Below are 21,190 nucleotides of genomic sequence, written 5' to 3' on the forward strand. Positions count from 1 at the left end.
GGCTCTCCCCTGGCCCCAGCTGGGTTCATCTCAGGCCTCTGGGCGCTCATCACCCCCGCTGCGGCCAGGGTCTTCTCGGACCCTCTCCCCCACAAAGGGGACCCTCTCTCAGTCTGGCGGGGACACGCTCCCTCACCTGTGAAGGGGCCGTTGGAGTGGAGCCCCCCCCCCCCACCGAGGGCAGGGGTTTCTGTGCAGCTGCCAGGCCCCCCCCCCCCCCGGCTGCCACAGCCTCCGTGGAGCCCCCGAGCCCCCCCCCTCACCCTGCGCTGTCTTTGCAGGGCCCGTTCAGGACCATGAGAGCAGTCTTCTCCAGGGCCCCCCTCGGACCGCCACGTCCTCCCAGTGCCCAGCCGGAGGGGCCATGCCGGGGGAGCAGCCCCGCAGAGCACCGCCCGCAGCCATGACCCGAGACCTGCAGCCCTGCCCGGTGGCCGGTGGCACGGAGGGCCCCTCCCGGCCCCCCGGTGAGGACGGTGTCCCAGCCAGCAGGACCGCCAAGGCCACAGGCTGCGGGGCCCAGGCTGGGGAGCCTCCAGAGACCCAGAAGTGGCAGGCCAGGGAGGTGGAGCCCAAGGCCCCGCTCCCGAGAGCCCCGGCCCTGGGCAGCCTCCCGGGGGAGGGCGGCGGCCCCCGGGCCCCTCCAGGGAGGAGCCGCGCACAGGCCAGCAGGGCGGACGGCAGCCCCCAGCAGCTCTACACGCGGACCATCTCCGGCTCACGGGCCAGACCCACCCTGGACCAGACTCCCGAGGGCCCGCTGTGCAAGGACCCCGGGGCCCCAGAGGCGGAGGCCCCAGCTGCTACAAAAGAGCTGAGTTCCCAAAGGTGCTTCCAGGAGACCCCCTCCAGCTTTACCTCCACCAACTATACCTCACCGAACGCCACCTCCGGGCCCCCGCCCCTCAGGGCCCCCCCGGGCAGCGGCACCAGCCCCCCCAGGCCAGCCTCCTACTCGGAGCTCCCGGCCGGCGGGGCGGACGCCTGGCCTCCCACTGTCGACAACAGCTTCCCAGGTGCTAGATTCGGGGTCCCTTCTGCCAAGCCAGAGCCTTTTCCTGAAGGGGACGGCCCCGGGGTGGCCTCCTTCCAGTACCCCTTCCCGGCTCTGCGTGGGGCCGGCCCAAAACCCTTCCCCGAGGGCACGTCCCGGCCCGAGTTCGCGGAGAGCGCGCTAGCGTTCGTCTTCCGTCAGCCCCGGGGGGCATGGCCGGAGGAGGCAGTGGGCACGGGCAAGGCCTACCCCCTGCCCACCCAGCCCGCTCCCCAACCCCCTCCCTGCTACCCGGGCCAGCCCGGCCTCGACGCCCCCGGTGACCTCGGCTGTGCTCCCTCACAACCTGGTGCTGCTCACCCGGCCCCCGGCCCCTTCTCGGAGAGCACAGCCACCTTTCCGGACAGTTTGCACAAGAGCCTGACCAAAGCGCTCCCTGAGAGACCGCCTTCGGCCCACGAGGGGCTGGGGAGCCCCAGGGGGCCCCCGAACTCTTTGCCACAGAGGCACTTTCCCGGGCAGGCCTACGGGAGCCCCGGAGCCGGCGGAGTGAGCTCCAGCCCAGGGTCTCTGGACGCGGAGCTGGCCGCCCCCGGGCCACTGCCCACCAGACTGCCCCAGCTGTGGGACCCTGCTGCAGCCCCTTACCCCGCACCTCCCCTGGGCCCCCCAGCCTCGGCCAGGAATGCATTCTTTGAAGGCCAGCCCAGCCTAGGCCAGCGCCTCGGCCTCCCCCAGAGTCCCCCTCTGCCCTGGCCCCAGGTGCTCCCAACCGCCGGGCCCAGCCCCCACCGAGTGGAGGTGCTGAGCCGGCTGCCTTTCCCCCCAGGGGCCCCGGAGTGGCAGGGGGGCGGCCAGGGAGCCCTGGGCGCCGCTGCGGGCAAGACGCCCGGGCCGGGGGAGAACTTGGCAGTCCTGAGAAACAGCCCGAGCCGGCACGGTGGCGGCTCCCCCGGACTGTTCGCCTACAATGGGCTGAAGGAGCCCGGAGCCCAGCCCCTGTTCTTCGGGGTGGCCCAGGCCCAGGCCTCAGCCCGCACGACGCCCGGCCTGCCCCCTCCCCGGGCGGTGGGCGCCTCTCCCTGCCAGTCCCCGCTGCCCTCGCCTGCCACCAACACGGCCAGCAGCAGTTCCTGTTCGTCGCTGTCCCCGCTGCCCAGCAGCCCGGCCAACCCCAGCCCGGAGGAGAGCCAGCTCCCGGGCCCGCTCGGGCCCCCCACCTTCTTCCACCCGCCCCCTCGTGCCCAGGAGACCAGCAGCCCCCACACCGTCGCCATTCACTACCAGCCGGAGCCCCTCCGAGCCTTCCCCTTCCCCACAGAGGGGCTGGGGGCCGAGGGCTCCTTCAAATGCCTGGAGGAGGCTCCGTTCCCCGGCGCGGGCCCCGAGGGGGGCAGCGGGGGGCTGGAGGGCTTCCCCCGGGAGCCACCCCCCTACCCCGCCCACCACTTCCCCCTCAGCAGCGCCAGCCTGGACCAGCTGGACGTACTGCTCACCTGCAGGCAGTGTGACCAGAACTACGGCAGCCTGGCCGCCTTCCTGGGGCACCGGCAGTTCTGCAGCGTGCTCCTGGCCAGGGCCAAGGACGGCCACCAGCAGCCCCCGGGGCCCCCCGGGCCCCCCGCCACCCCCAGAGCCCCAGCCAGCGGGAGCCCCGGCCTGCTCGGCCACACCAAGACGGCCCCCTTCCTGGCCGGCGGGGACGTCCGGGCCGACAGCAAAGATGACCCCCTGAGGACCAGCTTCCTGCCCGGCCTGGCCGCCGCCCCCTTCCCGCTCCCTGCGGTGGGCCTGGACCCGGAGGACGATGCCAAGCTGGACAGCCTCATCACCGAGGCACTCAACGGCCTGGGATACCAGTCGGACAACCCCGAGATCGACAGCAGCTTCATCGACGTCTTTGCCGACGAGGAGCCTTCTGGCCCCAGAGGTCCCGGGGCTGGGCACCCCCCCAGGACCAGGGCGGGGACGACGCCAGAGAGTAAAGCCCAGACCCCGCTCCCGGCTGGGGCCACCCCACCAGAGCCCCCGGGCCCCCGGCCAGGCAACGGGAGCCACGCGGCCCGCAGCAGGCCCCAAACCCGCTCCCTGGGCCCAGCGCCTGCGGACACAGAAGGAGCTGGCCCGGCCGGCCAGCACAGGAGAGGGAAGCGGTTTAAGTTGTTCCAGAAAGAGCTGGACACATCAGGCACCACCAAGAGCCGCAAGGGCCCCGGAGCCACCCGCCCGAGGCCGAGGAGGAGAGGCCACGGGGCTGAACCGTCCCTGCCCCGCCTCCGGGACCTCAGGACCCAGGCCGCGGAGGGCCAGGGCCATCCTGCCAGACAGGCCCTGCCCGTGGAGACCAGGAGCTCCCAGCGCCTGCGGCGCTCCCCGGGGAAGGACTGCAGGAGGAGGCGGCTGCGGGGCGGTACCTGGAGCAAGGAGCTCATCCACAAGATCGTCCTGCAGAAGAACAAGCACCCCAGGGGGCAGGGGCAGGGCGGGCGCTGCCCCCCGGGGTCCTCGGGGCCGGCACCCAGCAGCGCCCACGTCGGGCCCCAAGAGCTCGCGTGCGCCTCGGAGTCCGAGGAGGAGGACGGCTCGCGGCCGCCGGGCTCCCGCTTCAGAGGCCGGCCCCGCCACGGCTGTCGGCGGTGGCGCCGAGGCGCCAGGCACAGGGAGGCGGCTGTGACCCCGGGCCCCAAGGAGGATCCAGGGCGGCAGAAACCCAGGAAGGTGGCGAGGCAGGAAGCCGCAAAGGACAGGGGCTGCCGGAGCCCAGGCCCCGGGCACCTACCGCAGGCTCCCGCCGGCACCAAGGCCCCAGAGGAGACCCGTCCAGCGCCGGACATCCCCCAAGACGCCAAGAGCCCTGAAACCGCCGAGAGGCTGCCCCCGGACGCCACGGAAGGTCCCGGGGAGGTTGCAAGCTCGTCTCCAGCCCCCTGTGCGGGAGGAAGCCCCCGCCCCCCAGCCCCAGAGCGGCCGGAACCCGGCAGAGAGGACGCCCGGGCGTGCCGTGGGAGCTCGCCAGCAGCAGGTGCGGGCGGTCTGCCGGGCACTGCCCGGTGCACGGAGCCGCCCGTCTCCCGGGACAGAGAGGACGCCCCTGCCTACCCCCCGGGACCACTGCTGGTGCCTGTCGCTGACACCACCGACCCCGCCTACCTTGAACCTGGAGTCCTGTTTTTGAAGACCCCCGATCTTGGCTGCGACTCCGCTCCTTTTAACGGAGACTCCGTGGGGGTTCCATTTGCCAAAAAGGGACCCCAGCCCTACGGCAGCCCCCCCGGCAAATTGTTCCTTGGACCCAAAGACCTGCCTGGCTGTTTCCAAGAAGACCTGTACTCCAAGCCCTTAGCTTCAGGCGCTCTGCCTGCCAGCGACGTGCACCTCCCTCAGGAGGCTGTGGACACCGGTTCCCTCGAGCCAGAACCACCCAGGAATCCAACCTACACGATCCGAGTGGGCCCGGGCAGGGCCGATTCGCCGCCGTTGACCTTGGAGTCCACACCCCTCTTCTCGGGGCTGCCTGTGGACAGATTGGAGCCGCCAATCTACAGCAGCCTGTCCGGAAGTGGACTCACACGCCCCTCCCTGGTGTGTGCCACCCCTCCACCAAGGAAACCCCAGTTAGAGCCGCCATACTCCCCGTTTCTGCCCGACAAGGGCTGGTCCCTGCTGGAGGAGACCCCCGTGCTGGCCAGCCATATGGGTCACCTTCCTGACCTCTTGGGGGAGAAGGCATTCAGCAGGAAGTGCCCCGGTGAAGGGACAGAGGCTGCCAGCCCCCCACCTCTGCCCGGCAAGATCAGTGAATGTGGTGTCACTTTTATGGGCAACCTGTCCGAAGATGAACTTGAAATCAAAAGACTGGTCGCCGAGCTGGAAAGTCAGCTACAGAGTAAAGGCGCACACGAGACCCCCGAGCTGCTGTGTGTGGCTGGGCACTCGGGCAGGACGCACGCGGGCACGGGGGCCCCTCTGCCCTCCCACCGGGCCGCCTCGCCCTCCAGGGACACCTTCTCCAAGCCCGAGGCCGACCTCACCGGTCTTGGGGAATCGAGTGCAGGCCCAGAAGGGGTGGGAGCAGCAGCGGCCGCCACGGGAAGGATGCTAAGGATCGAGTGTGAGGAGTGGCCCTCATCCCGCACGGGAGAAGCCGCCCTTTCCCCTGCTGCGCGTGCGGACGTGGCATCCGGGGCTCCTGTGAGCCTCAGTGGGGCCGACCACAGCTTCCAAGCAGAGCAGAGAGCCAGAGTCTCCGACACAGGCCCCCCAACGGCAGGAGGGGACTGTGGGCTCCACCCGGAAGTCTCTCTGTCCGGCTCTAGAGGGCCATTCAAACCTCCACTGGACGGGAGGAGCTTGGCAAAGCGCAGCCCGGACTGTGAGCCTTTTCTTCCTAAAAGTAACAGGGCCACCGGGATGCACCAGAGCGAAACCCTGCTGTGCCTTCCCTGCACACAGGTGCAAGGGCCCTGCCTAGAGCCCCCCAAGCTGGAAGCATTCTGGGGCGCCACCCCATCCTGTGGTGACAGTCACAGAGACGCTCCCAAGGGGTCCTCTGGCAGCAGAGCAGGCTGGCCAGAAGGAGCAGGCCCCCCCCTCCCTGGCGTGGGGGACCCAGGCCTTGAGGCTAACGAGGAGTTTGTGCCCGTGGGGGCCTCCCCAAGTCCTGCCTGTGTGCCCGACACCAGCCCTGGCAGGAGGCCCCGGGACCCAGCCACCAGCCCCCTGCGTCAACTCCAGCTCCTGGTGGCCAGAGCAGCTGGGAAGGAGGAGGATGCCCTGGGCTCACAGGGGCCCCCGTCCACTGACACCCAGAGCCCTCAGTGCAGTGACCCCTCAGATCTGGAAGGGGACAGTGTGCGGGGGGGGAACATGGCCTGCAGCCCCGCCCAGGACGTCCCAGGGGAGGTACCGATGGCAGCCGTCCCTGCGGTGGCCGGAGGTCAGTTGGGGCCCGAGGCCGATGGACATCCGGACTCACTCGGCCGGGCTGAGAAGCCCGAGGGCCACGGCGGAACAAGCAGACTGCAGCCAGACAACCGGGGGAGCCTGGTGGGGCCGGACAACCTCTCCACAGTCAACGCCAATCCTGTAGCTGCCCTGGCCAGGCCGGCCAGGGGCGCAGACCAGCTAGGGGGACAGCTCCAGGGAAATGGGGCGGTCTTGGGCCTTGGAAAAGAGGCATGGGCCACCCCAAGCCCCGCCTCCTCTGATGCAGAGTCTTTGGTAGCAGCCCACGCCCAAACTGGGCCGGGGGCCGGGACCTCAGAGGCGGCAGCCAGCCCGGCACCCCCTGTAGGGGACCAGTCGCCCTTGCCCACTCCCGCAGCCACCCCCGTGCCCTCTGGCCCAGAGCACCTGCCCCAGAAAGACCCGTCTTCAGGTAAGCAGAGGGGGCTGCTCCTGGCACGTCCATCCTGCAGGGATCCCCCCAGCCTGCGGCCCCCACCGGTCTGTTCTCCTGCCGGGGCACCTCCACGAGGGACAGCCTGCAGCCCAGCCACCACAGATGCTGGGGCCAGGCGAGCACCAGCAGTGCCCCCGTCTTTGAGGACAAGCCCCTGTGGCTTCAAGGAAAGCCTGGCTCACCAGCCCCTCCTGGGGGACCAGAGCCCCCCAGAAGACCCTCCCTTGGGCCAGCCTGGCTTCATCGGTATCTTCACTCCCACCCAGGGGGAGGACCACCCTGAAGGCAGCACGTCAGGACCTCTAGAGGATTCCAGAAAAGAGAAGCCAAGGAGATCTCCTGCCTCGGCCACCCCTCCTCCCCCAGTGAGGGCCATGTCCCCGAGAGTGACCATGAAAGTCACTGCCCTTCCCGACATTCCCGCCCCAGATGACTGGCCAGACTGCCCCTGCAGGCGGGCCACACCCCACACCAGCCCCAATGGCATGCCCACGGGACCCCCCTCCTTGGAACCCCCAGACGACAGCGAAGGCCAGGGTGTCACCTCTCTGCCCGCTGACCACTCCACATGGGGTGCTACTGGGCCAGATTCCTGTGCCTGCCAGGAAGGCGAGGCGGGGGCCAGCTGCTCTGCTGTGACGGCATCTGGAGCTGGCAGTGGGGGGCCCCCAGCGACCCGCCCCTCCACAGAGCTCCACCAGGACAGAATCCCATCTCCCGGCTGCACAGCCAGTGACTCCAGACCCAGCTCCCCCCAGAGCCTCAAAAATGTTCACCGTACACCCCGGAGGGACCCCCTCAGCCCCCAGGGCACCAGACCGAAGCCTCGTGGCTTTAAAAAGAAGCCTGTGTCCACAGAAAATGGCCACTGGAAGGACCGAGCCCCCGGCAAGCGGCCCGTGACCTGTGAAGTGTGTGCAGCCTGCTTCCGCTCCGGGCCAGGCCTGAGCCGCCACAGAGCCAGGAAGCACGGGCCGCGCAGGGCTGCTGCCTCCCAGCCGGCCCCCCCGGCCCCACCTGCTCCCCAGCCCCAGGCGTGCCAGCCCCCCGGGAAGAAAAGCCGCAGGGCACCTGGGAAGGAGAAACTGAGGCAGGCACTGAGCGGCCCCAGCCACGTTCTCGGGCCGCCTCCTGACCAGGGTGCCGAGGCTCGTGCAGAGGCATCGGGTCCCCAGATGTCCCAGGGACCTGGCGGGGAGGGGTTCAGCGTTCTGGGAGCACCAGGCTGCACCCCTAGCCGGGAACCACACCCCCCAGGCCTGGACGAGCCAGGAGTGCACATGAGGCCTACAGAGCCCAGGAAGCAGGACCAGCTGGTAAAGGACGAACCCTGTCCCAAGCAGACAGAGAAAGGGGGAGGCCAAAGGCGGGGCAGAGTGCCCACGGACGTCCCCAGCAGGCCAGAGAAGACATCACAGGAAAAGGCGAGGAAGCCCAGAGCAAGAAGGTTCCGGGAGGGGAGTGGTCCTCCAGTCTCTCCTGGTGTCATAACAGACAAATTCTGCTGGGACCCATCCGCTGCCGTGGCCAGTTCCCCGGGGCTTCCGGGCAGCCAAGAACCTGACACCGACGCCCCCTGGCCCCGGGTGATGGAGAGCGTGGAGGGCACAGAGGAGGAGACGCCAGCGCGGAAGTCACCCCAGGATTGCATGGCCCGCCCAGGGGGGATGGAGGGGGGGCCTCCTGGGAACGGGTCGGGGGGACAGAGGACGGCCTTGGCAAGGGGGTGCTGGGGACCCAGGGAGACCAGGACGTCAGATCTCTACAAAGAGTCATCGTGGGCAGCCAGGTCTGAGCCCACAGGGGACAGCAGAGCAGCTGAGGGCGGGGCGAGGCAAGGTGTTGGGGAGGGGCGTGAGCCCCCCTCGGGTCCCCCAGGCCGTCCTGAGACCTGTACCCCTGCCGATGGCACCAGCAGCAGCTGCCCCCAGGGCCCCTTGCTCAACCCGAAAGCGCAGGCCAGGCTCCAGGAGCATGAGGGCGCTGCCCCTGCAGCCCCCAGCCCCGGCCTCGGGGACCCTCTGAGCGTGTTTGATGACGAGGCCTCCTTTTCTCGGCTCTTCCCTCTGGGCGGCCGCCTGACTCGGAAGAAGAACCCCCACGTCTACGGGAAGCGCTGTAGACAGCCAAAGACCCCGCCGGCGCTGGAGCCCCGCGGCGAGGCGGGGGGTGGCGTCCCGCTGGCCTCCGCCCACCCGCCCACAGACCTCAGCGACTCGGGCTCGCTCTGCCTGTCACACGAGGACCCGTGGGGTGACGAGGCCACGGGTCTGCCGGAGTCCTTCCTCCTGGAGGGCTTCCTGAGCAGCAAGGTGCCTGGCATTGACCCCTGGGCCCCCAGCCCCAGCCTGTGGGCCCTGGAGCCTGACCCCGAGGCCGACCGGGCGGAGGGCGTGCCCCACGGCCGCGCCGAGGACCACCCATCGGAGAACATTCCCGAGCTGCACATGGTCCCAGCGGCTTGGCGAGACCTGGAGCTGCGGGGCCCCACCGAAGAGATGGCCTCTTCTCTAGGCGACGCGAGCCCGGAGCCCCCGGACCTGGAGCGAGAACACTATGACGGCGAGCTTCCCGGGAACGCCGTGGATCTTGACATGCTCAGCGCCAAACTGGAGGTGCAAGATCTGTGCTTCCTGGGGCCCCGTGAAGACCCCGCGGGCGACCCCGGCACCAGCTTCTCGGGCTCCCGGGGGCCGCAGAGCAAAAGGGCAGAGGGTGCGGCTGCGGCAGGAGGGGCGCCAGGCAGGGAGCGGCACGCCAAGGCCAGGAGGGCGTCCTACAAGTGCAAGGTGTGTTTCCAGCGCTTCCGCGGCCTGGGCGGGCTGGACCTGCACAAGCTGGCCCACAGCCCCTCGCCGCCGCCCACCTGCTACATGTGCGTGGAGCGCAGGTTCCGCTCGCGGGACCTGCTGCGCCAGCACCTGCAGGAGAAGCACGTGCAGGGCAAGGCGGGGCGCTGGGCCTGCGGCATGTGCCTGAGGGAGGTCGCCGACGTCTGGATGTACAACGAGCACCTGCGGGAGCACGCCCTGCGGTTCGCCCGCAAGGGGCAGGCGCGGAGGTCTCTGGGGGACTGGGAGGGGGACGCCACCGTCACCCGCTTCCTGGGCAGCATCGTGGGACAGGCGTCCGGGCCCGGCGGGGGCAAGCGCTCCGTTGGCAAGGCACGGGGCGACCCCGCGGGGGCGTCGGGGCAGCCGACCGGGGCGGGGAAAGAATTCCGGAGGGAGAGGGCGAAACCCAAGGCTCCCGCCAGCCATTCCGACCGAGATGGCACCGCGGCCCCAGCCGGGGCTTTGGCGGACCGCGGCCCTCTGAGCGGCTCCGCCGAGACGTCCCCCGGCCTGTCCCCTGCCCCCTGCCCCCACAGCGAGCCCCTCCTCCGCGCCGTGTCCGTGCACGTGCACGAGGGCTGCAAAGACCCCTCCCGAGACTGTCACCACTGCGGGAAGCGCTTCCCCAAGCCCTTCAAGCTGCAGCGCCACCTGGCGGTGCACAGCCCTCAGCGCGTCTACCTGTGCCCCCAGTGCCCGCGGGTCTACGCCGAGCCCCGCGAGCTGCGCGCGCACCTGGCCGGGGCGCACGGGGCGAGGGAGGAGCCGGAGCTGCAGCACACCCCGCTCTACGCCTGCGAGCTCTGCGCCGACGTCACGCACATCAGCAAGCGGTCCTTCGTCTGCAGCTCCTGCAACTACACCTTCGCCAAGAAGGAGCAGTTCGACCGGCACATGGACAAACACCTACGGAAGGGGCAGCAGCCCTTTACGTTCCGCGGCGTGCGGAGACCCGGCGCCCCCACGCAGAAGGCCCCGGCGCGCGAGGGCGCCCTGCCCAGCAAACGGCGCAAGGTGGCCCCGCCCAGCAGCCCTCCGGGGCCCGGCGCCGACAGGCCTCTGTCCTGGGGCAGCCGTCCCACCCGGAGCGAGGGGTCGCTCCCAGCCCTGCCGCAGCCCTGCCCAGAGGCGGCTCCTGGCACCACCAGGGGGCAGCCCAGGACCCCAGAGAGGCCTGTAGACCCTGTGGGCCACCCGGTCACAGGGGGCGATCTGCCCTCTGACCTCCGGGAGCTCCTGCCCCCGGCCCTGTCCCCTTTCCCGGCCGCCTCCGCAGATGGCAAAGATGGCCACGAGCCGGACGGAGCCGCGGAGAGCTCCGAGGATGAGGCTTCTCCAGGCGGCCCCGGGCCTCTTCTCCAGCAGGCTCTCCCTCTGGGGGGATCTTTGCCCCGGCCAGGGGCCAGAGGCCAAGATGGAGAGGAAAAGAGGGCTGCCGGCCCATTCTCAGGGAGAGGCCGGGCCCCCGGTGCCTCCGGCAAATGTGCCCCTGAAGACGGCCTGGAAGCCCCCTCCCTGCTCCCAAAGGAGAAGCAGGTGCCCACAAGCCCCATGCTGCCTGAGGCAGGTCCAGGGAGCCCCTCCCACAAAGGCAGTGCCATCAAGGCTTTGGGCTGCCGGAGTTTGTCAAAGGACAGATCGGTTTTGCCCACCCCCAGCAAAGCTCCCAGGTTCCCGGGGCAACCGAAGAAGGCTGTGGCCAGTCCGACAGCCCGAGAGCTAGCCCATGGCACTGAGGACAGGCCGAAGCCCACCGCCGCCAAAGCCAAGCCGAGCCCCAGCTCCCAGGGAGTGGGGAGCCCACGGCACAGCACCAAGACAGCAGGGGGCAGCCGGCCCCAGCCGGCCAGCGGGCAGCTCCAGAGTGAGACAGCCACCACCCCTGCCAAGCCCAACTGCCCAGGCCAGGGCCCCGCCCCAGACAAGCATCCCCCTCGAGCCCCAGCCAAGGGCTCTCCCAAGGGGCCAAAGGAGGCCGGTGACCAGGGGCCCCGGGGGAGCCTGGGCCCCAAGGAAGATGGGGCGGTCAGTGAGAAGAAGAGGAAGGGCCGGGCCCCAGGGCCAGCCAGGAGTGAAAGTGTGAGGAGCCTGGGGAGAGCCCACTTGGTCCCTGACAAGCCCCCCCGGGCCCCCCGGAAGCAGGCGACACCCAGCCGTGTGCTCCCCACCAAGGCCAGGCCCGGTAGCCAGAAGGGCACGATGCCACCCCAGCCCTCAGAGCAACAGCGGCAGGCGGGGCCCGGCCACACCCACGGGGACTGCAGGCGCCCCAAGGAGGGGCAGGGCAAGGCCTGTGCCCAGGGGAGACCCCTGCACAGGCCCCCCAAGAGGGACAGAGCTGTCCACGGTGCTGAACCTGCCAACCCCCGTGCCTGCCGGACCGCCGAGTCCCAGAATGACCTCCTCAGCCAGCTCTTTGGGCAGAGACTAACCAGCTTCAAGATCCCTCTAAAGAAAGACCCTTCAGAGTAATTTATAGACACGAGTGAGTACCTGGCAGCAGGGCTTGGAACAACCCAGCAAGCGGGGGCTCCCGTGTATGCTGACAAGCCTCAGTGCTCGAAGGGTGTTGGGTGGGTGGCCACGTGTTAATCCACCTGACTTATGCAGATGCTCAGAGTTTGCTATTAGGGCTGAGACTGTGATGCTCTGAGCAGGGCCTGGCGGGGGGGGGAACAGCAGTCCCTTTCTAGGTAGAAGGTGAGCGTGAGGGCCGGGCCAGCTGCAGCCCCTTTGAGACCACACCGCTCTTTTCTCGGCACCAAGAACTTGAAGAGAAAGCAGTGCCCTGTCCTGTGTGTCCCACTGTCAAGGCACAGCACGCCACAGACGCTTCGTCGGAAGGTTTTCACGGGGTCCTCCCGCATGCCATCCAGCAGGGAAGTGAGCTGAGGCAGCCTCGGGTCAGGTGGCTCCCCTCAGTCTCGTTGCTGCTGTTGCTGGAAGTGCTTAGAAGCCACATTCCAGGGCAGGGCTCTGCCCCCTGGGAGAGCTGTTCGTGAGCCAGCAGGCTGCCGGAGCACGCCAGGTTTCTCTGACCACAGAGTGGTGCTGGCCACTGTCCCCACGGCACCTTGACCCCTGGGGACTGGGTTCCCATCTGGAAGGTGGAGAAAGCTGCTCACCAGCCAGTTCCCGCCGGCTCTCCCTCCCCAAACGCCCTGCCTCTGCGGCTGCCCTTTCTAGAGCCTTCCTCCCACAAGGAGCTCTCCGCTGCAAGTATCAGCAATTTTACTCGGAATTTCTGGTGCTATTTCATGTCGTAATGTGAATTCAGGCTTCCTTGGTGTGTTTCACCTGAGGGAGTGGGCGGGGACACCGGCTAGCGGGGGGCGGGGGGGGCACGGGGCACTGCACCAAGGCCCACCAGCACCGGCGACCCCAACAAGCCTTTCACTGGCTCCCCAGGCCGCCGGCAGGCCCAGCCCCACGGTCACGGTCGGAGAGCAGCCGGGTGGGACGCTCAGGGCCGGGGTGTGGTGTCGCTGCCCGGTCAGGGAGGCGTCTCATGCACTGACAGGACCCAGGGGTCGGCGCGCATGTCCTGTTTATGGAATCGTGTCTTCAAAGGGGGCAGGAGGGCAGGAGAGGCCTCCTTCTGTTCTTGGGCATCTCTGAGGTTCGTGGTTTGTGTTCTGTTTTTCCTTTTTTTACCTGGGGTGCAATGTGTGTCGAAGTTTTTATTTTGATATTTTGAAAGAGACCAAATCGGGCCCACATTGCCTTTCTAGAAGGTGCTGTGTGCCACTCAGAATGCCTTTAGTGCTGATGAATAACACGGCAACTCTGAGGTTGTACTGTGCAGACCTGTGCACTCATGCTGTTAAATATATCCTCACTGTTTTCACGGAAAGCCTCTGGCTGTGCTGTCTGTCCTCCTGCCAGCCCCTGCCTCGGTGGCTTTAGCTGCCACTTCTGTCCTGTCACCAGGATTGTGTGGCCCTGCAGAGCCGCCCCCCCCCCCCCTCACACACACACAGCTCAGCGATCCCACCAGCTCCTCCAGCTTGTTAACATGGCATTTAGCAGCGTTTCCGAAGCTTCACTGCTGGGGGCCTCGGGGATCAGAGCGGGAGAGATAAAGTGTCGGGAAGTAATTAGCACAGCTCAGTTTAGGGGACCCGGGAAGGTAGCAAAGGTAGTATAAAGGGTCAAAGCCGGAGACACCAGCCGACCGCAGACTCAGACCCCGGGGCCCACCATGTCCCGAGGACAACCGTCAAAGACCCCAGTGTCCAGGACAAGTGCCCGGAGAGCAGGCCGGGCCGTCCAGAGTCAAGCACCCGTCCTCGTCCTGCCCCCGATGGCCGTCTGGGCTGGGGCGCGAGGAGGCACTCAGAGCAGCACCCAACAGTGTGTGCAGGGAGAGGAGGGGGAGCCTCAGGGAGGGAGGCCCACACCTGAGGCCGTAAGTGGGGTCTCCGCGCTTCTGCCCAAGCCCACGGGGGCCCCCACCCACCCACGTTCACCTTCCTCGGCCAGGAGCACTCTTCCCAGGGGCTCCCCCTCAGGACAAGCCCCTCCCGTCCGTGCACCCCCAGCCCTGGGCGGGCTGTCTCCAGGGTCTCAGGGAAGGGGCCCCTCACATTTACACGCCTACTGTGTGCTGGGAAATGAGCCACATGCAGCCCCTGCTTTGGGGGCCTCTAGACAGATTCTGTCATGAGTCAGGGGCTTTGGTCTCCTTGGGGATCTCTGTAGCAGGGCCTCAGGTGGGGGGCACAAGGGGGCACGGGGTTGGGGTGGAGTGAGTCTGAGTTATGTTTGAGAACGGCCATCTGGTGATTGGGGGATCCAGACCCCTGGGGCCCCTGTTCAACTCCTCACACCTGGGACAGCCGGGAACCAGGAGCGGCCGGCTCGCTGGGAACCCGGAGGGAAATCGTAGGCCCCAGCACAGGCCCCAACCCTGATTCCAAGTCAGATGCGCACGCCGCCGGCTGGCCAGCAGGTGGCAGCATCGGCCCAGCTGGGCTGCTGGCGGGGGTGGGGGGGGGGATGAGCCACCAGCCCTCCTCCTGCAAAAAAAAAGCGCCCTGACGTCGCTGAGGGGCTCAGAGACACACATTTACTGCACAGCTCCCACCTCACCCCGACCAGCTGCGTCCAGTGTGGGGGGCCTGGCCTTCAAGACGCCTCTGGGCACGCTCCCCGAAGCGCCGTGGGAGCCCTGGGAGTGGGCCGCACAAACACAAGAGAGGGTTGGGGCGGGAGCAGCCCTTGCACAGGCCCCGCTCAGGGGCCACAGCTCCCTGAGGCCCCGGGGAAGTGGCCGCTTCGGCCCTGGGCCCCGAGGGCCTGGCTCGTCCCTTCTGGGAAACCAGCGTGCCTGCTCACCCCGTGACCTCAGGGACCCTCCAGGAACCGCCCAAAGGCGGGCAGGGTGGGCGGCTGGGAGAGCCCGTGTCAGCAGCAAGATCACATAAGTGGCTGCATTGTTCAGTTGCATTCTGCCCTGGGCCCAAAGCCTGACCCCACCGACCCCTCAGCCCCACCAGCCCAGGGACAGGGCAGGACTGCTGGTTCCTGGGGCCGGGTGAGGGGTGCAGGTGCGGGTCGAGGCGGGAAGCACGCGGACAGCCGGAGGGAGGGAAGCAGGAGGTGGGAGCAGGCATGCCGGCCCCGACCCCCGTAAAGGGCCAGGCTTCCCACATCCGCTCAGGGGAACCCCCGGACAATATTATTTAACGTGGGCTTTCCTAAGCTCCCGGGGCCGCAGATGCTTGAGAGAGTCCCATCCCCCGGGAAAGTGTAGACGGCCACGCGCACACAGTGGAAAGACTCCGGATTAAGAGGGACCCACGGAGACAGTCTCAGAGGAGCAAACAGCCACCAGGGAAGAGTTGAGTCCTCACACCCTGGGGTGCTCCCCAGCGCTGGGGCTCCTGAGGCATGGGACTTGGGGGCCCCTGGGCCCTGCCTTGTCACCTGCGATTGTGCTCGTGTGGGCTGTGGAGGTCCAGCCCCGAGGCCGCATCCCTCCAGCCCCCCATCTCCCCGCCCAGTGCAGTGTGTGGCAGTAGGCCCCAGGGCCTGTTGCTGTGAGATGGTAATCCCTCTGGGCTCTCTCTCCCTCCTGGCCACTCTGGGCCTGGGCACCCAAGGCCACGACCCCTTTCCCACAGGGCAGTGCCTCCCTCACTGACCACACAGTGTGGCCTGTGGGCAGCAGCTCAAGGCCACTGGCCTCCTCCCTGGAGCCCCCAGGCAGGAAGGGGGGGCAGGACGGGCCTTCCCGAGGCCCAGGGTTTGGCCAGGCTTGAACAAGCTGCACCCCGTTTCGGGGCCCCGGGGAAGAGGGCAGTGAGCTCTGCCACGTGGGGTGGGCACCAGGGGGCAGCAGGGCTCTGGCTGGAGCAGGAAACCTCAGGTTTGCCGCCATCCCCTCCAGACCTCGGCTCTCCCGGCCATCAGATGGGCACAATAATCAGCAAAAGCTTCTCCGGCCCCTCCGAGGGCTCAGGACTGTGGCCTGCTGGACGCAGCCGGGGCTCCCGGGCTCTGCCTGGACCCTCTGTCCACAGCCATCCTCCGGCTGCCCCCTCCCCTCCCTCAGCCCTTTACCCTCATAGCGCTTCCTCTTTGTCCACCATCCGTGGACCGTGGTAGCCGACCCTGCGTGGCCACGGTCGCCCTCCTGCCAGACTCCAATCACGCATGTGTTGTTCACACTTACAACTGCAGTGCCTCCAGTAGGGGCTCCCTACGTGTTTGGGGTGGGAAGGAGGGAGGAAGGGTGCAGGGCGGAAGGGAGGGGAGGAGGCAGGTGAGAACACGAGCATTTCCTAGCTGGTGATATGACCACGCGACCCCAACCCTCGGAGACTGGAGATATCCAGAGAATGTCTCCCGTCGGCGCCCAGCACTGCCCGGCCGGGTCAGGGGGCCACACTCGGGCAGCCGCGTGCAAGGGCGGCCCTCAGTAGCACGCGAGGACCCTCCGCGGACCAGAGCCTTCGTGCCCCGGGACACCAGAGATGCTGGTTTCACGGAGGACCACCAAGGCCGGGAGGAGAACCTCGTCTGGCGTGGACCCCGGCCAGCTCTCTCTCCCCCAGACATCCCGGGGGGTGAGCAGTGCAGATCAGATGGGGTCCCGTTTCCAAGGCCAGAGCCACGACGCGGGCAACAGAGGCAGCGGCCTGCCCCAGGGTGGCCCAGGCAGCGCCGTCCGGCCCTCCCCCGCCCCTCCCCCGGGCGGCCTCCCGATTCCTAACTTAATTTATTTTGACATCCTCGCAGCCGTTTGACCTCCTTACAGAGTCACGTGGTGCTCAAAACTCATTATCCCCCCATTGCAACAGGAAGTTAATTAAACCCTTCACAGAGCTGGTGTTGATGAATGTCAGCGTGGGCCCCGCCGGCTGCCGGCAGCTCCAGGACCTCTGGCGGACCCGCGGCGGGGGGAGCGAGGCCCGGCCCAGGCAGGGGCCACAGATGGAGCCTGGGTCCCCCTTCCTCCAACGCAGCCACCGGCGGCCACTCTGGAACAGCGTGTGTGGGTTCCCTCGGGAGGAAGCTGGCTCGGCCGCTTACCTGTCGCGCAGCCTCGGGCAAGTGGCTTCACTTCTCTGAGCCTCAGTTTACTCTTCTGGCAAATGGGAATTCTAACGGTCCCTCCTTCCGAAAGCTGTCACGAGCAGGCTGTGCGCTGACCCGTGTGTCACTTCTGTCCCTGCTGGTGTCAGACGACGGGGCTCCGGGTGCCACAGAAGAGAGGCCGGGCCCTGCCAGCTGGAACAGAGAGGAGGGCGTCACCTTGTCGGGGAGAGGTTAGGGGCTTCCCTGAGGGAGGGTGCCCCCGGCAGCAGGAACAGCTTGTGCGAGGGCCCCGTGGCCACAGGACACCTGGACCCCCACCAAGGAGGTTCAGAAAAGAAGGTAGAACGGGGCAAGGGCAGATCCTGAGATTATCACAGATGGCTTCTGGGAAGGTCCCGCTGGCTTCAGTCTGCAGGGGGGGCAGCGGTGACCGTGGGGACCAGCGGGGTAGCGATGGCAGTGGTGACGGGTGGTAGGGGCCCGAAGCAGGGTGGGGTGATGGCACTGTATCGGGGTGCATCTCAGAGCTGTAAGGAGGTGAAATCCCAGACACTGGGAGGCAGTAACACAGAAAGGGGGCCCCCTCTGGCCTGGCCTCCTGACGCACCCCCAGTCTGCTCCAGCCCCGAGCTTGCCCCAACCTCTACACCTGTTCTTTCCTTAGCTGAGGAAGCCCTTTTCCCATCACTCTTTCCTGAGCATCCTCTTCCTCCTTCAAGGGCCACCTTAAGTTTCTAGAACATTCTGTGGCTCCCTTGGTCATAGCCCGAAAACCAGTGCAGGGCCTGGTACGTGGAAGCTCCTTCCCCACCCCCAGCAGCTGCCCAGCCTGGGGCGGCCCTCCTCGTGGGGAGGCGGCACGGAACATGGCCACAGACAGCCAGCCCACAGTGCAATCAAGGCCAGAGGAGCCCCGAGGGGTCACACCCCCACCCCCACCTACGTAGGAGGAAACCAAGGACCCGACTGATTAAGGACCGGGTCAGGGTCACACCCTCCAAAATGGCAGAGGCGGGACTTGGACCCAGTTCTCCCTGCTCCCAGGCCAGGCTTGAGAACTTGGGCTCTGGAGTACGGCTGCCTGGGGTTACGTCACCTGAGCTGCAGGACCGCTCGGAGCCTCAGTGTCTTCCTCACCCCCACGACAGCCCACCGGGTGCTTGAAAGCAGGTCTTATGTATTCCAGGCCCAGCCCTGCCAGTTTCTGCCAGGGCGACTCTGACGTCCTAACCTCCAGAGCACAGCGCCAGTGTGTCGTGAGAGAATACAAACCAGCCAAGAGTAGGGCTCACAAAGGTGGGACGGACGGTGGTGATGACATCGCCCTTAGAGCAGGCACCCAGGTCAAAGCCATGCCCAGGAGGCCTCCAGGGAGTCTTGGGACCCCAGCAGGCAGCTGTCAGAAAGCTCAGATCCAGTGAGCGGGGACAACCAGGCAGCCCAGCTCCACATCGGGCATCGACAGCCCTGTCTTCTCCACCAGTGGTGACGTGCGCCCTGGCCATCCGTGTGGACTTGCAGGGGCAGTGGAGACGGGTGCACGAGGGGCAGTCCGTGGGGAATGGAGGCGGCCGGGTGGGCTTAGCCTGGACACCCTCAGCAACCCCACACTGCTCCTCCTCTCTCACCTGCTCAGGGACCCCTGCAAAGCCACGCGTAGATGTCACCTTCTCCAGACAGCCACCCTGGATTCCCCAGGCTTCTACTGTGAACTCACACAGGCCTTCCTCTGACAGCATTTCTGGTTCCTCTTTCCTCAGCGTGTGGCCATTATCAACAGACTTCCCCTGAGGGTGTGGGACCTGCACAGGCGAGGTCCTATGGCATCGCCACTGGTCCCCGCAGGCTGCAGACTGTCTCCCCGTCTCCGTACGGTGGGGTAATGACCTCCCCCTCCCCCCCACAGGACAGCAGGAAGGAGCAAGGTATAGAAGGAAGGTGTTGGGGAAACAGCTCTGGCCTGGGACAGGACTGTCATGGCCTCATGGGCGTGTGCGCTTGGTTTAATGCTCTAATTTGGCTGCCCTGAAATTCCTAACTTTTACACAAGAAGCTCTACGTGTTCACGCATACCCCAAAATGGTAGTCGGTCCTAGTCAGCAGGCTCTGTTTCTGACCCACCTCTGCCTCTAAGTCACTGGGAAATTCGGACGTGTCCTTCCTCTCGGGGGCCTCGGGTTTTTAAACTGTATATGAGAAACAAGTAGCCGATGCGATGCCTGTCTTCCCTACACCCCAAATCCCACTGACCGGTCCCGCCCTCTCTCTTCCGCTGACCTTCACAATCCTCCACCACACACACCTCTGGCCATCGCAGCAGCGCCAGCCCGGGGCGTGGGGCCCCAAGGCCAGCCCTGGTGCCAGCTCGCAGCCCCGCTTCTAGGAAGCCCCCTCCCGCCCCACCCCCAGGTCCCCACCCTGTAAAGAGGCCCCCCTTTGGGGATGATGGCAAGGCCCACGGAAAGCTCGCACCGGCGGGAGCCCTGAGTGAACGAGCCAACCGTGGGCCCCACTCCCCCCCCCCACAGAGAGGGTCCAAGCACCAGGCCGCTGCAGGAAGGCTGCACCCACTGGCCCAGGGCAGGGAGCGGGAAGAGCTGGTGAGCCGTGTCTCTTGGCCTTCTGGCCTCAGTGTGCCCATCTGTCCAGTGGTGGACATGTGGTCCCGGGGGGACCTCAGCCTCCTGACTGAGAGGCTGCCCAGCAGCCACTCTCCTGCCCAGAGGCCCCTGGAGAGCAGTGGTGGTGCCAGAGAGAGTGCCCAGGCCCCAGGGGCAGCCCTTCTCTTCCATGGGCCAGGGGCACAGATAACAGAAGTGTCTCACGGGCAGAGCACACGGCACAAGGCCAGCCTCTGCAGGGGACCGTTGTGATAATCATCTGGACAGGCACCCAGGTGTCTTCTTTGCAAAGGTCTTCTGGTCAGCCTCTGGGCCCTGCTCTCCCCCCTATTTCTTCTGAATGAAGGGCCCAGGGAGCAGGTACCAAATGCAGGCCAAGAATATTAAAAGAACACAATTCAGCTTGGGGACACAGCTCTTAATGCTCTGGGACTTGAGCTGCACCTGAAAAGGGGGTGGGGGGTGGGGGGTGGGGGGTGGGGGCTCTGGGATCCCATGAACATATCCCCAAAGACATGAGAGTCGGTCTCCATTTCCAGGGCTACAACACACAGTACTGACTCTGTCCCAGGCCGGGAGGGGACGCAGGTGCCGGCCCAGCCCACGGAGGGGCCTCCTCCCCGGCCCCTCAGCAGGGGCGCCCTGGGGAGGAACGGGCTGCTACGGGGGGAGCAGGGACAGGCGGCCGGCTTCCACACCCTCCCGGATTTACAATCAGACCGGAGCCCAGGGGAGGAGGGCCCGGAGGTCCCCACACTTCATTTGGACGGCGGACCCCAGGGATGCTTCTTCCACCGCAGACTCAGACGGAAGCCCCCACCCGGCCACAGCGGACTCCACACCCCAAATCTGGCTCAAGACACAGTGGGGCGTCGAGGCCTAGGGCTTCCTGACCGGGCCCTTGCTGCCCTCACCCCTCAGGCAGGGGGCGGGGCGAGTCGTCGAGCCCAGGGGTCCTGGGCGGGGCCGGGGGGCTGGGGGCGGAGCCACGGGAAACCTGGGGCGGAGCGAGGGGGCGAGCAGAGCCGGGTCGGGCCGGGCTTGGGGGGAGGAGCTAGGCCCTAGGGGCGTGTCCAGAGAGGCCCGAAGCTCGGCCTGACGCGGAGCCGCGGGGCGGCGGGACCGAAAAGGTCGCTGAATCAGAGCCAGGCCTGGGGACAAAGCTGCGGGACTGAAGGAGGAGCTAAGGAAGCCAGAGGTCCACCGGGGGCGGGGCCAGGTGGGGCGGGGCCGGCGCGGCGGGGGCGGGGCCGGCTGGACTGCAGGGAACCAGGATCCGCCCGGGGGAGGGGCCGGCGCGGCGGGGCGGAGGCGGGGCCGTGGCGGCGGGGGGCGGGGCCGTGGCGGCGGGGGGCGGGGCCGGGCTGCAGGGAATTTGGATCCGCCCGGGGAAGGGGCTGGCGCGGCGGGGGGCGGAGCCGGCGCAGCGGGGGCGGGGCCGGAGGCGAGGCGCCGGGGACGCGCAGGCCCCGCCCCCGCCGCGCCGGCCCGCCCGCCCGCCGGGAGCGCCCCGGCCGAGGCCGCCCGGTTCGCCGCGCGCTGCCCGCAGGTTCCATTGAGAAAAGCCGAGCGGCGGCGGCGGCGGCGGCGGCGGCGGCGGCGTCTGCGCGGGAGCCGAGGAGCTGGCAGCAGTCCGCCGCCCGCCGCCCCCGGCGGTCGGCGCGCCCGCAGCGCAGGGCCTTGCCTCCGGCCTCCGCAGCGGCTCCGGGCCGGGCGCGGCGGGCTGGGGCGCGGGCCGGGACGGCCGCGGAGCCCGGGGGCCGGGGGCATGAGCCGCCCCGCGGCCCCGCCGCGCCCC

At 67.9% G+C, this 21,190-nt stretch overlaps 1 protein-coding gene across 1 annotated transcript; it reads left to right on the top strand.

The window, feature by feature from the left end:
- The first annotated feature begins 364 nt into the window (after positions 1-364).
- ZNF469 (zinc finger protein 469) lies at positions 365-11,709 on the top strand. The gene has a single exon (XM_047077423.1). It carries the CDS (start codon positions 365-367, stop codon positions 11,699-11,701), a length of 11,337 nt encoding a protein of 3,778 aa, XP_046933379.1. The 3' UTR covers positions 11,702-11,709.
- The last annotated feature ends 9,481 nt before the right edge of the window (positions 11,710-21,190 follow it).

The sequence above is a fragment of the Lynx rufus genome, unplaced genomic scaffold (genome assembly GCF_022079265.1).
Source record: "Lynx rufus isolate CCGP_SWC_20201006 ecotype Redwood Valley unplaced genomic scaffold, mLynRuf1.p SCAF_16, whole genome shotgun sequence".
NCBI lineage: Eukaryota > Metazoa > Chordata > Mammalia > Carnivora > Felidae > Lynx > Lynx rufus.

Bases quoted from the DNA above. Each gene is read 5' to 3' on its own strand.
- ZNF469 (XM_047077423.1), top strand. From the start codon at position 365: ATGCCGGGGGAGCAGCCCCGCAGAGCACCGCCCGCAGCCATGACCCGA.